This window comes from Papaver somniferum, unplaced genomic scaffold (assembly GCF_003573695.1).
Source record: "Papaver somniferum cultivar HN1 unplaced genomic scaffold, ASM357369v1 unplaced-scaffold_3, whole genome shotgun sequence".
NCBI classification, from domain to species: Eukaryota; Viridiplantae; Streptophyta; class Magnoliopsida; order Ranunculales; family Papaveraceae; genus Papaver; species Papaver somniferum.
In genome coordinates this window covers 2,829,002-2,845,340 of record NW_020641039.1, presented here as the reverse complement: position 1 = coordinate 2,845,340, position 16,339 = coordinate 2,829,002, and the positions used below count along the sequence as shown (strand labels likewise).

Below are 16,339 nucleotides of genomic sequence, written 5' to 3'. Positions count from 1 at the left end.
CCTTTATTTTCGGATTTGGTGTGCGTTACTAACGTACACTTACATTGACTCTTATCGCACAGACTCTATAACATCGCATGATTCTTCATACTTTACTCGTGATTAAGCTGACGTCATGTGATGCGTCATTTGGATAAGTTGTATGCGATTGTCTTCGCTTGGTCTTGGTGATCATTATTTCGCATGTTTGACTGGTGTGCGGTATTTTATATCTATATTTTTATTTATTTTTTGAACTTTTATAAGTAACTTTCTCCCCTTCTCCTTCTTTTCGTTTCGGGAATAAAAGGTGGTAATAATGAAACACATAGTAATAGTAACGGAAAATGGGTCATTTGTCCAAATATTTTTAAAACATGGTTCTAATGGACGAGTAAAAATTAGTATGGGTGAAATGGACACCAAAAAAATAGTAAGAATGAAACTGGATTCATCCTGGCTTAAACTTAAAAAAGAGCGAGGATGAAACTGGATGCATCCTGATGTAAATTAAAAACAAGAAAAAATATTTGAAAATGGGTAGGATGAAGCTGTTTACATCCTGACTATTTTTACATTCTCGTCCATTTAAACAATATCAAATTTTACATGTCTTTTTCACCCATAAATTGTTGATTTTGATCTTTTTAACCAATTTTGTGTAATAGTAATGTGGAAAATATTACTTTTCCGTTGTACATTAATTCATGGTGAATTTCCCCGTCTTGGAAAAATAGGGAAATTACACTAATTGATTTTAAAACATATAAGATAGACTTCATCCTAATAAGCTAACTACCATAAAAGAAAGTACACCCTGGAAATGGAGCACATCATACGTAGAAGAGAGTCTATTTGAGAAAATGAATTGCAACTGAAAAGAGTTCGAAAATAAAAAAAAAGAAAAGAATTGCAATAAATGAGAGGTCACCCAACAGGTGAACCCTCGCAAAAGAGAATTCACCCTAAAAATATGAGATGTCATAAAAAATAGCTCATTTAGAAAAATGAGTCGCTAAATTAACAATTCATCTGATAAATTAGTAGTTCATTTAGTGATAATTGGTAATCCTATATGAACTTCTAGTGTCCATGATCAAAGATAGACCCTCCTGGAGATCGAAACTATAACAATTAATATAAGGCTCGTTTGACACGTCTAAATCAGAGGTAATTAAAGGGAGTAATGCAGTCTAAGGAAGCAGTCAAGGGCTGCATTCAAATTTCGGATGTAATTTTCGGGACAAATAATTAGTGATTATGCAGACCTCTACTATGCAAGGAGCTAAAGAAAGTTACTTACATTGAGGTTTAAATGAAGAGTGTTACCTAGAGCATTCCGGAGAGTTGTAAAACTTTCTGAAATTGGGCCGGCGAAGAACATCAATGGAGTTTGACAGGTTGAAATGGATCAAGCGGTCATGGGCCGGAAACTTAGCCGCCGGAATAAGGCTGTGGTAAAGGGCCAAACAATGGCATAAAATAACCAAGCTGGCGAGGGCCGCATATGATGAACCCTATGGAAAAGGGCCGCAAAAGGCAGGAGCTACGGCTTGTCTCGGCTAGGCCAATGACTCAAATGCGGCTGGCTTGGAGAACAAGCTGGTACAGTCGACGGCTTGGTCGGAAAGTGTCTGGGCTGGAAGAATGCACCATTAAAAATTGTTTTCGAGACCGATTATCAAAATGTTACCAAGTCCATGAATGAGCCATCTCTTGAGAAATCAAGCAATTATATATCTTTGAGATAAAACATCTTTTATCACTTAGCAAAAGCCTTTAGACATGTAACCATGTTAATTGAGTTAGGAATTATGCCGCTGATTCTGTACACAAGTAAATCATTCCTCTGGATACTGATATGTTGATCAGGACTAACAATTCAGCTGTAACTCACTAATTCTCCTAACAAATTTCTTCTTTTGAATAAAAATAAATAAATCACCGAATCTCCTTATTTGCTCTTAATGATTGAATGTCAAGTAAACTTGGAATAACCAATCATAGATTCACTACTTAGAATAATGTCAAAGGAACCTTTAGATATATTCGTAACCCGCACCAACCGCAAGCAGGGATATTGCTTGCAAATGAGACACCATCCTTGATATTTTGGTATTCGTGCGAGACTTGAGAACGGCTTATTCCCAAAGACTAGTAAAAAAATTGCATCATTGACTCATCCTTGCATCTACTTGTCTATGATTGTAGATGTCTATGCAACCATAACGTAAAAATTTGGACAACTTATTATCTTGCAAAATCAATGCATCGGGAATATACAAGAAGATGGAGGGGAACATCTTCCATCCAAACCACTATTGTTTCTATCAAGGTATCTACTACATTAACTCTAGTCTTCTTTTTTGTATCACATTCCGGGTATAGGAAAGGATATGCAAAAATAGACCATTCAGAAAAATCTCTGCAGGTCATGAAGAAGCTTAGGATTTCGGATACGTTAAGTCACTTATTAGGAACAGCACCATCATCGCCGTCATCTCATTTGAGGAGAAAAGGATTGCTGATATCAATATTTCTTGGTTTTGGTTTCGTTCTTGGAGGTTCGATACTTGTTCTTACAATTATTAACTTCATGTGTCCATCTTTTTTTCCTCAAAACCATCTCGATATATACTATCTCAAGTTTTCATTTCCCCGTTGGCAGAACTCTCCGACCCGAACTAGTACTAGTAGTCCCATTTCTTCTGCTAACAATAATGTGACGCAAACGTATGATCATGAACATACGGTAAACAGTTTGAATTATACCTCGTCAAGTAATATTGTTCCAATTGATCATACTCCTGGAGCATTAGTGGTTACAAAAGATACTTATTCTGTTCCAACCTCATCAACTAATAATTTTTCTAGTGATAGTAATTGTACTAAACCATATGATCTGAAGAAACTAGCAAACGGTAGTGTAAATTCTCCTGGTGGTGGTGAATGTGATATTTTTGAAGGTGAATGGGTAATGGTCGATGATCGAAAACCATATTATCCTCCGGGTTCTTGTCCTTACATCCAAACTCAAGCTACCAATTGCTATAGTAATGGAAGACGTGATGTTGAGTACTTAAAATGGCAATGGCAGTGGCAATCTCACCCAACAAATGCAGGGTGCTGTAAGAATATACCGAGGTAACATACCCATCTGTCTGTTTAGTCTAAATAAAACAACATTACTTCTCTTGATAGTTGATACATACTTGTAAGATAGTAAAATCAATTTTTTTGGTGGTAATACGTTCCCATGATCAGGAATTGAAACTCATTCTTTTGCAGCTTCCTCAATGCAACCGATTTGCTAGAGAGATTGAGAGGAAAGAAGTTGGTTTTTGCAGGGGATTCCTTGAATAGGAATATGTATAAGTCTATGGTATGTATAATTTGGAATGCTATTTCAGATAAGAGCAGAATTATAAGCAGCGGAGGAGATTTCAGCATAACGTACAAGGCAAGTACTCTTGTTTAGTGCGATTTCTTTCTATGCTTGCGAACTTGGAATGGAATTCCTTCTCCTGTTTATAGTAGTAGAACAATCCTTTTACGCGTACCCATGTATTTCGAGCGTTTCTCTGGTGCTAAGATGTTTATACAATCTTATTTTTTCATCCAGGACTACAATTGTACCGTAGCATTTGTGTGGACTGCATTTCTTGTAAACCATCTCGGTGTATTTACACCAGAAAAGGAGACAATAAGATTGGACTTGATTGACGAGTTATCAGCATCTAGATACCGTGACGCTGATATTATAGTTTTTGATGCATGGCATTGGTGGAATTATCAGAAAACTCATGACGGGTATGTACTATGGAGAATCAAAAATTTCACCTCAGTTCCTTTTGGCATAAATTTATACTCGTATTTGTAGCTATTTGCCTCAGAAAATACTAGTTTTGAATTGCAGAATTAACTTTTTTCAAGAGGGCGATTACTTGTACTCGAAACTGGATATAAATATAGCATACACGAAGGCCCTTACTACTTGGAGTAATTGGATTGACAAGAACATCGATTCTAACAGAACCCAAGTTGTTTTCAGAGGATTTTCGCTTACCCATTTTGCGTAAGTATTGTTTTCCATACTATCAAGTTACCAGGCTAATTAATCATTTCATCCTAACCCGCTTTGTTGGATATGCAGAGGAGGGAAATGGAACACCGGTGGAGGATGCAACCTGGAGACGGAGCCAATTCCGTGTAATGAAACATATGTAAAGCCATCCCCTATACAATGGGAAATACTAGAAGGCACTCTTGGAAAAATGAAGACTGATGTACTGTACCTGAACGTCAGTAAGCTTACGTATTATCGAGCTGACGCACACCCTTCCGTGTATGGCAAAAATTACACTGTACAAGAAAGAATTAAAGCTCCTCAGGACTGCAGTCATTGGTGCTTACCAGGTGTACCTGATACATGGAACGAGTTGTTGTATGCTTCTCTTTTGAAGGCTGGTAAAGGATCTTTTGGCAATAAATCGTAACAAAGTTATCGGTGTTATTCAATGGAATCAATCTAATAGATTGGAAAATAACTAGAACATCAGTGTTTAGGTAGGATGAACCTAGGAAAGATGCTATAACAATTCACTGTAATACAAGCAAAACTAGCATGTTTAACTAAGCTGGTTGCAGCTTTGTAGGAACCATTAGCAATATTCGAAAATCAAAACAAAGGGTTTTGATGTGTAAAATGAATATTGAGTTCTTCCACATGATTTGAGAATCTTTGCTTTTATATCAAGAGTGTCACAATTTTATAATCTGATTAAAAAATGATGCACATTTTCTATTTTTTTCAATGCTATACTAACAAAAAGAGTTACTCATAACAGTACAAAGTCAAAAAGTTATGCGAATAGACGAACCATCACTCACATTTGCTCTTCCGTTCTACTCCTCCTCCTCCCTCTCCTCCTCATCATCTGCTTATAAAGCTAAATTCCTCTTTCGAATCTTCTCAGCTTCCTCCCATTCTCTCTCCGTCTGCCATCCAGACTTATAATCTCCTCCATCATGCACAAACTTACAAGAATCCCCAAACCCACAATACCCAGTCTGCTTATAATCCTTACATATATCTGGTCGATAATCCCACCTTGTAGACGTCCTAATATGAGTAGAAGCCCTAAGTGGTCCATGTGCTCCACCGGCTTTCTCACCAGAAACTGTATACGCCGCTGTAGCTCTGCTATCGTGTTGAACCTGAATTTCTTTCGACGAATCAAAATAAAATCTCCTAGACTCAGCAGCTTCTTGATTTGTTTCAGCCAATTGTTTTGTCAATGTCCCAGTCGAAAAATGTAACTTAATATCAGCTTTTGGAGCCGATTTGGGTTTTTGAATGATTACTGAAGAACCTTTAAAATCTTCTTCTTTCTCTTCCTTTTCACCCTCATTCTTTTGCTTTCTTATGTTTTTGTTCTTAGATGGTTTTCGAAAGAAACTACTCACCGGTTCCTTTGAAGGTTCAGAATCCGCCATAATTTCCATTCCTGATCCAAGTATTTGTGATAAAAAATATACGAAAGACTTGGAAGAAACTAGACTACTTTCAAGCGATTCGGAGAATTTAATTGAAGACAAATTTAGAGTTCGTGAAGAAATAATTCTAGGGTTTATGGGGATGTTATCGAAGAAGAAGAAGAAGAAGAAACGGAGTAAAGGAGAGGTGGTTCTGCCGGCTTTAGGCTATTTATAACTCGGCTTTCTTTCCTAGTTTGACTACAACTTAATTGTGGGACCCACCGTTTTGACTGCTTCTCAAAGTGCTCAGTCTGACTCCAATTCAGCTTGCATTTTAGGCTTGACTGCAATGGGCTTCCCACTTGACTGCACTAGGCTTCTCATGAGCATTCACCGCTTACGGCTATGAGTAGGGCTGTTCATGGTCGGTTTTGGTTCGGTTTCTAGCCAAACCAAAACCGAAACCAATATTATTGGTTTCTAAAAATCTAAACCAAACCAATCCATTAATCATTGGTTCGGTTTCCAAATGGTTCCAGTTGGTTTCGGTTTGTCCCAGTGGTTTTTGGTTAACCAATAATTATGTCAAACCAAAAAAAAAATACACAAATTTACAGATAAAAAAATCGTAGTTGCCGATAGTATTGGTTTACACAAATACACAGACAAAATAAATAAATCAAGAATAGTTAAAGCTTACTGTAATTCTAGAGATCAAAAGAAGATATATAATATATCTTAATTTAGATATTGACAAATAAAAAAGAAGGAAGACGGGAAGAAAAAAGTCGAGTAGCAGCAGCTGTTGTTGGGGGTGGAGAAGGGAGGCGGCTGAGAGAAGGAGAAAGAGAAAGAGGGAGAGTATCATAATGAAATATTAGATTTAGGGTTTCTATTTATCCTCTAAATCAATGGATAGAATCTAATACTTTTAAATCGACGGTAGAAACTAAGTTTAAAAATTAATCGGTTCCCCAATGGTTTTTGGTTCGGTTTTCAGGTCAAACCAAAACCAAACCAGTAATGTTGGTTTTTCAACTTCTTTTACCAAACCAATCCAAATCTAAATGGTTTGGTTCGGTTTCTTGCTTATTGGTCTGATTCGGTCGGTTTCCAACGGTTAACCGATACCATGTTCAGCCCTAGCTATGAGCAAAAAAACTTACGGACTATGACCCTCCAAACATAGACATCTGAATCCTTTTTCCTTCCCTTCGCCCATTTCACCCGCACAAGTACTACCAGTGCTTCTGCTTGCTCAACATTTATTGCTTTGGCCGGATAGTTTCTAGTTCTGTTCCCTGCAGAGTACCTAACTATTAGAGCTTCTCCAACGGTGAATGTGGATGTTTTATACGTGGCAATGTGGCATCACTTTTAAGACATCCTTTAGGTATAAAATCCTAAATATTAGGAAAAAACAAATTTTATCTCAAACCCCTTAGATTGTTTCATCTTTCTTTACTTATTTGTAGGCATATAATTGGTTAAAATTATTTCCATTATTGTTTTCATTGATTTTTATTAATAAAAATGTGACTAGGATGGGAAGACATCCTCTAATGTCTAAAACTAGAGGTTCACCTAGAGGATGTCTAACTTTTTTTTGTGCCACCTTATCCCCACATCCATGGGTTGGAGATGATTTTTTATAAATATGATTGTGTATCCTACGTGGATTAAGACTTTTTTCCTCACATACTTTCCATTGGAGAAGCTCTTTGCCCAATTCCTGTTTTTAATTTCCATTATGTTTTGCAAAAGGTAGCATCAATTGTGAGGCGCTCTAGCCTCGCCCGGGGCCTAGGTGCCAAGGCGACTGAAAAATGATTAGAAAATAAATAATGGCTCACATTTTCATACGTTGGGCCATACAATTGCCTTCAGAAGCACCTTGATTACTGTGGGCTTCTTGCATTTGTTTGGGGATGGCATGGTAAGCGGTAGGGGTGTGCAACGGACGGACGGATGCGGATTAGGGGTCACCCGCGTCCAATCGAATTTGGAAAATCAAACCGTGTCCGACCCAATCACTAGCGGATTTGACATTCGCGGATCAACGGATGACATGGATGCGGATTAACCGCGGTTTAGTAGAGAAAAAAAAAATGTAAGACAAACAATCCTGGAAAAAAAAGTAAAACAAACAATCCCTACATCATCATCATCAGTTATGTAGTATGTACGCTACACAGTGCCGCCTCCCTTCTGTTTACTTCTCTAATCAATCATGTATTATGTGTATAATACACAGTGTCACCTCCCTTATGTTTACTTCTCTACACAGTGGCACCTCCCTTTTAAGACATGTGCTTTCCTCAATGCGAAAAAGAAACGAAGATTGTCGTGGGCTTAATTTGTGTAGCTGGGGTTGTTTCCAACCTCATGGGAGTGCTTTTATTAAGTTTGGAACTGTAGTGCTATGGCTACAGCATCAAAGGCAGTGGTTTCTTCATCAGTAAATGGTCTATGTGGGTCTACTCCATTATTTTCATACTCCCAAACGGAAGCTCTTTCAACAAGTTCTTTCCTCACTTTTATTGGAAGACTTCTATTGCACTTGATGTGATCCCCCTTTACAGAAACTCCTTATATGCTTGTTTAGCGGGTGAATCCGCGGATTTCAAAATCCAACCGCAACCAAACCGTTAAAAGTGCGGATTTGAAAATCTCACACGTGTCCGGTCCATAAATCTTGCGGATTGGGTTTCACCCGCAATTTTGTGGACGGATACGGATGAAATCCGCGGTTCCGGACTTTTTGTTCACCCCTAGTAAGCGGACATGATTCGGATTGCAAAAAATTATCTTTTACTAATAATGTCAGATATTAATTAAGTGAAAATAAATTTAATAGTCTTATTTGGAATTTTACACTTACTTGAGAAAAGAATTAAAAATTACGCTAAATATAACAGGATGAAAAATTCAAAAATAATATAATTGGACATTATATTTTCACTTTCCTTTTATTTAGTCCTTTTGTGCCCGAGAAGGCTATCTCTAATGCAGTTTCAAAAAGCGCACTAAATATTTGGACAAGTGTACTGCTTTGGGTTTTGGTTTAGGGGTTTTGGCATTCTCTACGTTAGGAGAACTCGGTGATGACACTTTGTGTTTCTTCAAGCGTCTGAAGAATTGTCTAGTTAATAATGATGCTAGTAGTGGTTTTTGGTAGTTTCATTTTTCATAGATTAGGAGTTGCTATTCAGAGAGGGGTTGGAGTTCAGTTTGTTACTCGGCTACCAACCAAAAGCTGTTTTTGATTCTATTATGTGATGTTGGATTTATTTTTGTACAAATGTGTAATAATAATTTTTTCTTATTATTACTATTCATTGGATTTTATTGAACAAAAGAAAGATGTTATTTAGTTCTTTACAAACACGTATTTCATTAAGTCGTTGTTGAAAATACTAAACATGCTTATACGTAACAACAAAAACTTGATGATTTTCCCTGAACTTAGTCATCTGTATATAATTTTCTTTTTACTATAAACCCAGAAAATAGGGCTGTCGACGGATGAATATCCGTCGGATATTTAGAAATTCATATCTGATAGGTTAAGTACTATCGGATATCCGGTATCCGGTAATATCCTATAGGATATCAAAATCAGATATCGATTCCAATAGGCTAAGCTATCAGATATCGTATATTACTCCGATAATATCCGGTTTCTAAAAGAAACAATTAAAGAACCTGTAAAACATATTCATACTTGAAATTTAAGTTCAATTTCTCAAACATATCATTCAAATTGTCTCCAAGCACACATTCAAACACATAAACAGTCTCAAAACATTACTCTCAAGTAGTTAAGTCTCTTACTATTAGGTAGTTGAGTCTCTTATGAAACACACATATTATCCTATTTCTATCGGATATCGGATGTTAATAAACAGATGAAGCTTAATCCGAATTTGATATGTTAAGGAAAAAATATCCACTGATATTCGATAAAACGGATAAAGTCCTATAGATTCTCGAATACTCGAAAATAGATTTCGGATATTGGACTGATATTAACAGCCTTACCAGAAATCATTGGTTAATTTTTGAAAAACAATGTACTCGCATAAACAATACAAATTTCTTGTTGGTATGTAAGTAAAGTTCAACAAGTATAAACGACCTCCAAAATTCTGTCAGATAATGAAATGTGAAATCTATCCGATCCTAAGGGAATGATAAATTTGTGTATGTAGTTTCCTCGGCCATCTCAAAGTATTTCATTTTATCTCCATTTTCTATTCTATTGTTTTGAGATAATATTGAATGTGCAACAATTCAAAATGAAATGTTGTCTTTTATATACATGATAAGTTATAACGACAAAATGAGAATGACATGTTACTAGTTACTAATTACTAATGAAGTTTTCATTCTAACTACATTGACTCATGATTCGTGGATGCAATAGGCTGCACAACAGCTATGCATTATAAAGTAAAACTGTTCAAAATTTTCTTTGTGGTCCAGCGAATAAACATTTATGCAATGTCAAAAGATCCAGAAGAGAAAATCTTTTTGTTTGCATGATCAAACATTAAGGATTTAGCAGCGTCACAGTCACCTATTACACAAATGGGTGGTTGTGATGATATAAAAATTTGTTTAAAATAAATGAATGGATTTAACTGTGTTTATTTTCCCTAATGATTGATTAGGATGCTCTTAGATTAAGAAATGTTCAAGTAAAGCCCACTCGAAGAGAAAAATTTCCCGCAAAACACTCAAACCCTTTTAACTTAAAATCGAGTTGTAGTGAACCCATATGCCGAAGTAATGAACGTTTCCGACACACGACAGTCTTTTTTTTTTTTTTAGATGGACGGCTGTTTACGTTGTCCCGGGTACACTTTCTTTATATTAGTAAAGACACATGTGCGATGCACATGCTTGAATTTTTACCCATCCAATAATACTAAATTTGAAAGCCATGAAAGTTTTTTCTAAAACAAAAATTTACTATTCTTATTTGTACTCGTTACGTAGATAATTGAAAGAGTTTTTCAAATATATAAATTTTAAAATAATCCGGTGTATATTTTGATCTATTTTTAAAACAATGGTATTTATGTAAATATATAAAAAAATAGGGACAACTAAGTAATTTAGGGGGTCTCCTAAGAAAAAGCCGTTATTTTCTTTATATTAGTAAGATTGCCATGTTAGTTTTTGTTAACTGTTTTGGACACGTGTTTATGTTTTAGTGGGCTGCTATTTATGGTATCCGTTGGTCCACTAGAGTATGTAACTCATCTGGGAGTGCGAATTCGTGCACACTTCTTAAAGAATGTATATTTCATATTTAACGAGGGTCGTGATTCTAAACATGAAGGGTATCAGGACCATCAGTTAAATAATTAACCATTCAGAAATTAATGTGAAATATACACTCGTTAAAGGAATGTGAACAGATTTGGACTCCTCATCCGGTGTGTAGGTCTCGTTTCCTCGTACATAAATCGATCTCGTCTTTACACTGAGTTTGTATTATCGAGTCAAGCTGCAAATTTCCAGAAACAGATCTTTTATTTTTGGATGAAAGTAGACTAAGTAGTAGCTTAGCTTTTTGACCTTGTACACTCCCAGTTAAGACGTGCATTCACCATTTGTCCATTAACATTATTGTGTTGAAAGCGGTCATAAATCATGTACGTACCGGAGTAAGGATGTAGTTGCTTCATCACTAACTCGTTAAAGATCATTCAAATTTGCCCCATTGATACCACATATAAAATGCACATAGTCTTACTAACTAGACATTTTAGGAAAACAAAAGCAGGCACAAAAGAATGAAAATGTAAGTAGAGATTAATTTTTTTTTTTTTTTTGTAATAACACATAAAACAACAAAAATCATCAGAGTAGGGGTTAAAACTAAAATAAAATGGAATTTCATTAATTGGGATATTGGAGTAAATTGATAAGCATAAAAGTTTTAGTAACGAGAGAGGCGTATCCAAAATAAGGAAAATGTCACTTAGTTAAGTGATGAATTTAATGTTTGAGTTATGTTAGTTTACTTCTGATATTTGAAGTTTTCTTCTTGTGTATATAAATCATAGGCAACTCTGATTCCTTGAATAGGATTAGCGATTCTTCATCTTCTTTTGAAACATGTATTTATTAATAGAAGATTAAATTTTCTTTGTGGATAAGTGGTATGTATATAGTCATGAAAAATAATTTCACTAACCCAATTTTTGGTTGATAGATTTCCCGTTTGATTTTTATTTGCCGCATGATTGGTCATGGCATCTACCGCATGATTTCTTTCTCTGTGTAATCGTGTTGGATAGCAGTTTGCGAAATTTGTCGCATTCTATTTTTTATTTCATCGACCATCCCTGAGATGTACCAAGGTGGAGTAATGGGAGATGCGGAGTGAAGGAGGTTCTTTGATTCCGTCTCGAAGAACTCTTGGCCATTGGCTTCCGTTGTTGTTCTGGATGCCAAAAGCAAATCCCATGTTTCAGCTATTAAGGCAGTCGTAATTTCTAGAGGTTGTGCTAAAGCCATCACGTTTCGTGCCTCGAAATCCCTGCAAATGAAACCTGCATCTGCAAAACGCGGGTGGCCTTTGGCATACCCATCAGTGTTGATCTTTATCCGGTTCATATTTCAGGTGGACCTTCCAACCGTGATTGTCAATACCTTTTTAGCTTCTTAAGTGGTTAGATACCGGAGAATCTCCTGGTAGCACATGACTAGTTACTTTTAATGTTTATTGCTTTATTTGTTTGTTTATTTATTTGTATGGAAGGCAATTTCTATGGAATGTCATGTGGATAAGTATGACAGGTCGGTCAAGCGGCCTAGTAATAATGCACAACAGTTGTGCATTATGGGCAACATAGCCAAGGCCAGAAATGCGGTGCATTTAGAGTTGCAACTAGGCCGAGACATGGGCCAAGCAGTGTTTGGACATGACCAATAATGCAAGATTAGCATCAAGAGGTGCCAAAATAGTTTTGCACCTAACATGTATGCATGTGGCTTAATGTAATGAAATACCATCACAATTTACTATAATATAAGCAAAACTAGAATGTTTAACTAAGTTGGTTGCAGCTTTGTAGCAACCATTATTTCATTGCATTACCAATATTTGAAAATCAAAACTAAGGGTTTTGATGTGTAAAATAAATATTGAGTTTTCCACGTGCATTGAGAATCTTTGCTTTTGAGGGTGTCAGGATTTCGAAACTTGATTAAAAAATAATTCTATGAACGGGTATGAAAAGGACCAACAGAATGCACATTTTATTTCTTCAATATGCTGTAAGATAATTTCTTATATGATAGTTATCTTTATTGAGCCCATGTGAGAATCTAGTTATATTTATGATATTACTAAATATCTAATCCATGGTTTATATAAGGAGTTAGTATCCTATTTATGCTCTTCCTTGATGGACGGTCGAGATCTAATGTGTAATACTAAAATCGTAGGAACTTGGTCCTCTCTCTACCAATAAAAGAGACACAATAACCATCAATGTTGTGTCTAAGGAATTACTCATTACGACCAAGGTGAAGAGAGAGAAATCATGACCTCCACAAGGTATTACTACTGCTCCAAGTTGATCGATCACAGACTAAGGATTAGCACTATAAGGTATTTCTCATAAAATCTATTAACATATTATTGTGTGATTATCATGAAGTTCAAGATCCTAAATTACGTATCTATAAATTTAAATCTTATAGTTGGCATCAGAGCTTGTGTTTAGAACTCATGATCTTCCGTTAATCATATGCAATAATAAAATAAAATTGGGTTTGATATATTTGTTTTTCCCCTTCTGTGAACAAAATCGTTCTTGCATTACTTTTCGCATCTAACTATCTTGACCCAGATCATGCTCACACTTCATGTTCATCTGTGATTTTTTTTTTATTATCTCATCAAAATCAAATCAGTTGAAAATTATGGTATACTGTACAATTTAAGATCCTATGGGTATACTTTTATATTACCTTCTTAATTTTGGAAGAAAATATATTTCAACATTAATGAATTTTGGAGGAAAATATATTTTAATTTAATACTAATGTCCTACCCTTTGTTTTGAACCCACAATTGGAGGATACTCTCACAAATTGGGGGATACTCAAAAAAAAATAAAAAAATACCCATTATGAAGTAATTGAGGTACCCTTTATCTAAAATAAAATTGGTATTGCATATAATTATACTAGAGTGCCGACCGTGGCTTAATTAAAACATGGAAGAACTTCACAAAATATAGAAAGTAACAATTGGTATTGGTTGAGTAGGAATCGACATTGGTTGAACAAGAATTGATATTAGCTTTACCAATACCAATTATTTTAATTAATTTTTCAAAAACCGTTAAATATACATAGAGATCCAGTACCACAGTCGGCATTGTCTTCATGATGCATACAATACCGACTGTGGTGATAAAAATGTTGTAATCTTTGCACTTTAGTACGACTCTTCACTCTTTAATCTTGCAGACTTTTTGTGTTCAGTTTGTCCTAATTTTAATATGAACAATCAACCATGTGCAGATTGTATCTGTGCAACAAATCCTAGGGAATGTTAATTATTACCATTCGACACTTTAGACTAGTGTATACTCTGAGTGCTTAACTCGAATTCCTTATGTTGGATGGACCAATCATGCTCATGCACGTACCTTGGAACTTGAGTTAGCAGAAATAGAGGTGATTCCCATTTTGGAAGGCAAAGTAGGTTTTCTATATCAAAAAGGGAAAAAAATTGGAAGAGAAGGGGATACCCCTTAGCCAGAATCCAACCCCATATAACTGTTAGTATCCCCCAATTTGTGAGAGTATCCCCCAATTGCTGGTTCTTTATTTTATGTAAATAAATTAACTTTTTTTTCTTAATGATTTTATTTTTGGCATGTAAATAATAGAAAAAATCATTGTAAGAATATTATTTTTAAATAATGACATCTGAGGTAATAATGAACGTAATAATGATGATAAATGAAGTGGAAGAATGTCGACATCATGTTGTCATAAAAATGCATAATTGTTCCACTAAAATCCATATATTCTACTTGCCTTGTATGTGAAAGGGAGGTAAATTGGAGATATATAAATGAGAAAATATTTATTAGGCATTATATCTTTATGACATGAATCAATAAGTGTTCCAAAGCAAATAAAGATAAACAGAATATTTTCATCACGAGAATGGTTATTAAGACATTAAAAATTGGAAACATTATGTTTTCTTGTGGGAATGTAGTATACGTGTTAGTTAATATTAAGATAATGAGACAGTATTAATTTTTAAAACTAATGAAACCAATTTTTATTGTACATTAATTTACGCTTCCGCTTTATCGAAATAATAAACAATTTTTTTTTATCGAGTTTCATTATAAATTTTTTGATCAAAACCATTTTTTGACACCATTAAATTTGTGTGTGCATTATGATATGGTTTGTGTGCTTGTGCATTATGGTATAGTTTCTCTCATATTATTGTTTTTCTTTAAATTTTATGGGATTATACTTAAAATTATTATTGGACTCTTTAGTATCACCACAATGATACTAGAGTGTTATATCTCATCATAATGTTATTATAAGCATGAATTTGCAAACCGTTAAATGTAGGTTTTGCAGTTATCGATATCATGTGATAATGGCATTATTTTAGAAGATTGGCTATCACCACAGTGATGTCAAATCACTTTTGGCCATGATCACAATTTTTCTAATGCTTGTAATATTTTTTTTTCTTAAATATATTAGAACATAATTTACCCACAGGAAATGGAGTTCATGTGTTTAACAAAACATTGACTGATATGATTGTTGATCATACATTATGGATATGAACTGATTTGAATCTTGAGGGTGTCTTGTGTCAATATGTTTCACTTTTCTCTCAATGTTGATGATAGTTTCAATTGTACGTATAAAATTATTGTGCTTAAGATTCTTAGGTCATAATTCTTTAGCTATCACCACAGTGATACTAGAGTGTTTTATCTTAGCAATAATAATAATTTTATTTTAAGCACGAATACGCCAAGCCGTAAAGGTAAGGTTTAGTAGTTATTATGGCATTATTTTTGAGTTGTTTGTCTATCACCACAGTGATGTCAAATAATTTTTCCAGTCATAATCATTATTATGTCAAGTGCTTATAATATTGTTTTTCTTAAATGTATTAGAACAACAATTACCCACAGGTAATTTAAGTTCACATGTTTAAGATACCATTGAAGTGTAGAATATCTGATCATACATTATGGTAATTAAATAATCGTCACATGATTTTACGTTATTTCTTAAAAGTGCATAAAAGAAATTACATAAATTAACTCATTATCGAGTTGAATAACCTATCCAAAACTTATTGCATCCTCTATGAAATTGAGGTTTTATTTTTGATAAATTTCTACATATTTCTGAAAATGATATTCAGTGACTATTTAACACCTTTCATATTAATTCATAATATATCCGTTATTTATCATGATCATTAAGCTTGTATCATATTTAAATGAGCGATGCATCAAAGAATTTTTCTTCAACGACATTTCATTATTGAATTATATTTATAGACTTGCTTCATGCTCGATTTTGGTTTAAGAAAAAGTTCATTATGTTTGGATATTTTTCGATTATAGGGTGTTGATATTTTTTCACAATTTATGTATGGCATGCTTTTGAATAAATCTTCGTGATTGATGTTTTAAGGTTACTCATTATTGTTTATAAGCGACTAAATATATGATCAGATCAAGTATGTCCATATCATTGAGTGGGACTGTGCAATATCACAAGAAAAGTTAGTGTGATATTTGCAATTGTACATGTTTGCAGGATAGTTTAGTTATCACCACAGTGATGCTAT

At 34.6% G+C, this 16,339-nt stretch overlaps 2 protein-coding genes across 2 annotated transcripts; one reads left to right on the top strand and one right to left on the bottom strand.

Moving 5' to 3' along the window:
- Positions 1-2,397: 2,397 nt before the first annotated feature.
- Positions 2,398-4,699, top strand: LOC113341544 (protein trichome birefringence-like 2). The gene is made up of 5 exons (XM_026586376.1): positions 2,398-3,123; positions 3,268-3,439; positions 3,602-3,789; positions 3,896-4,054; positions 4,133-4,699. Exons 1-5 carry the CDS (start codon positions 2,414-2,416, stop codon positions 4,473-4,475), a joined length of 1,572 nt encoding a protein of 523 aa, XP_026442161.1. The 5' UTR covers positions 2,398-2,413; the 3' UTR covers positions 4,476-4,699.
- Positions 4,700-4,920: 221 nt separating this feature from the next.
- Positions 4,921-5,475, bottom strand: LOC113341605 (zinc finger CCCH domain-containing protein 1-like). The gene has a single exon (XM_026586425.1). The coding sequence runs from the start codon at positions 5,473-5,475 to the stop codon at positions 4,921-4,923; it is 555 nt and encodes a 184-aa protein (XP_026442210.1).
- Between the last annotated feature and the right edge of the window lie 10,864 nt (positions 5,476-16,339).

Excerpts from the sequence above, each read along its gene's own strand:
- LOC113341544 (XM_026586376.1), top strand. The coding sequence starts at position 2,414 with ATGAAGAAGCTTAGGATTTCGGATACGTTAAGTCACTTATTAGGAACA. Across the intron at positions 3,440-3,601 it reads ATTTCAGCATAACGTACAAG|GACTACAATTGTACCGTAGC; the intron begins GCAAGTACTCTT and ends TTTTTCATCCAG. Across the intron at positions 3,790-3,895 it reads TATCAGAAAACTCATGACGG|AATTAACTTTTTTCAAGAGG; the intron begins GTATGTACTATG and ends TTTGAATTGCAG.
- LOC113341605 (XM_026586425.1), bottom strand. The coding sequence starts at position 5,475 with ATGGCGGATTCTGAACCTTCAAAGGAACCGGTGAGTAGTTTCTTTCGA.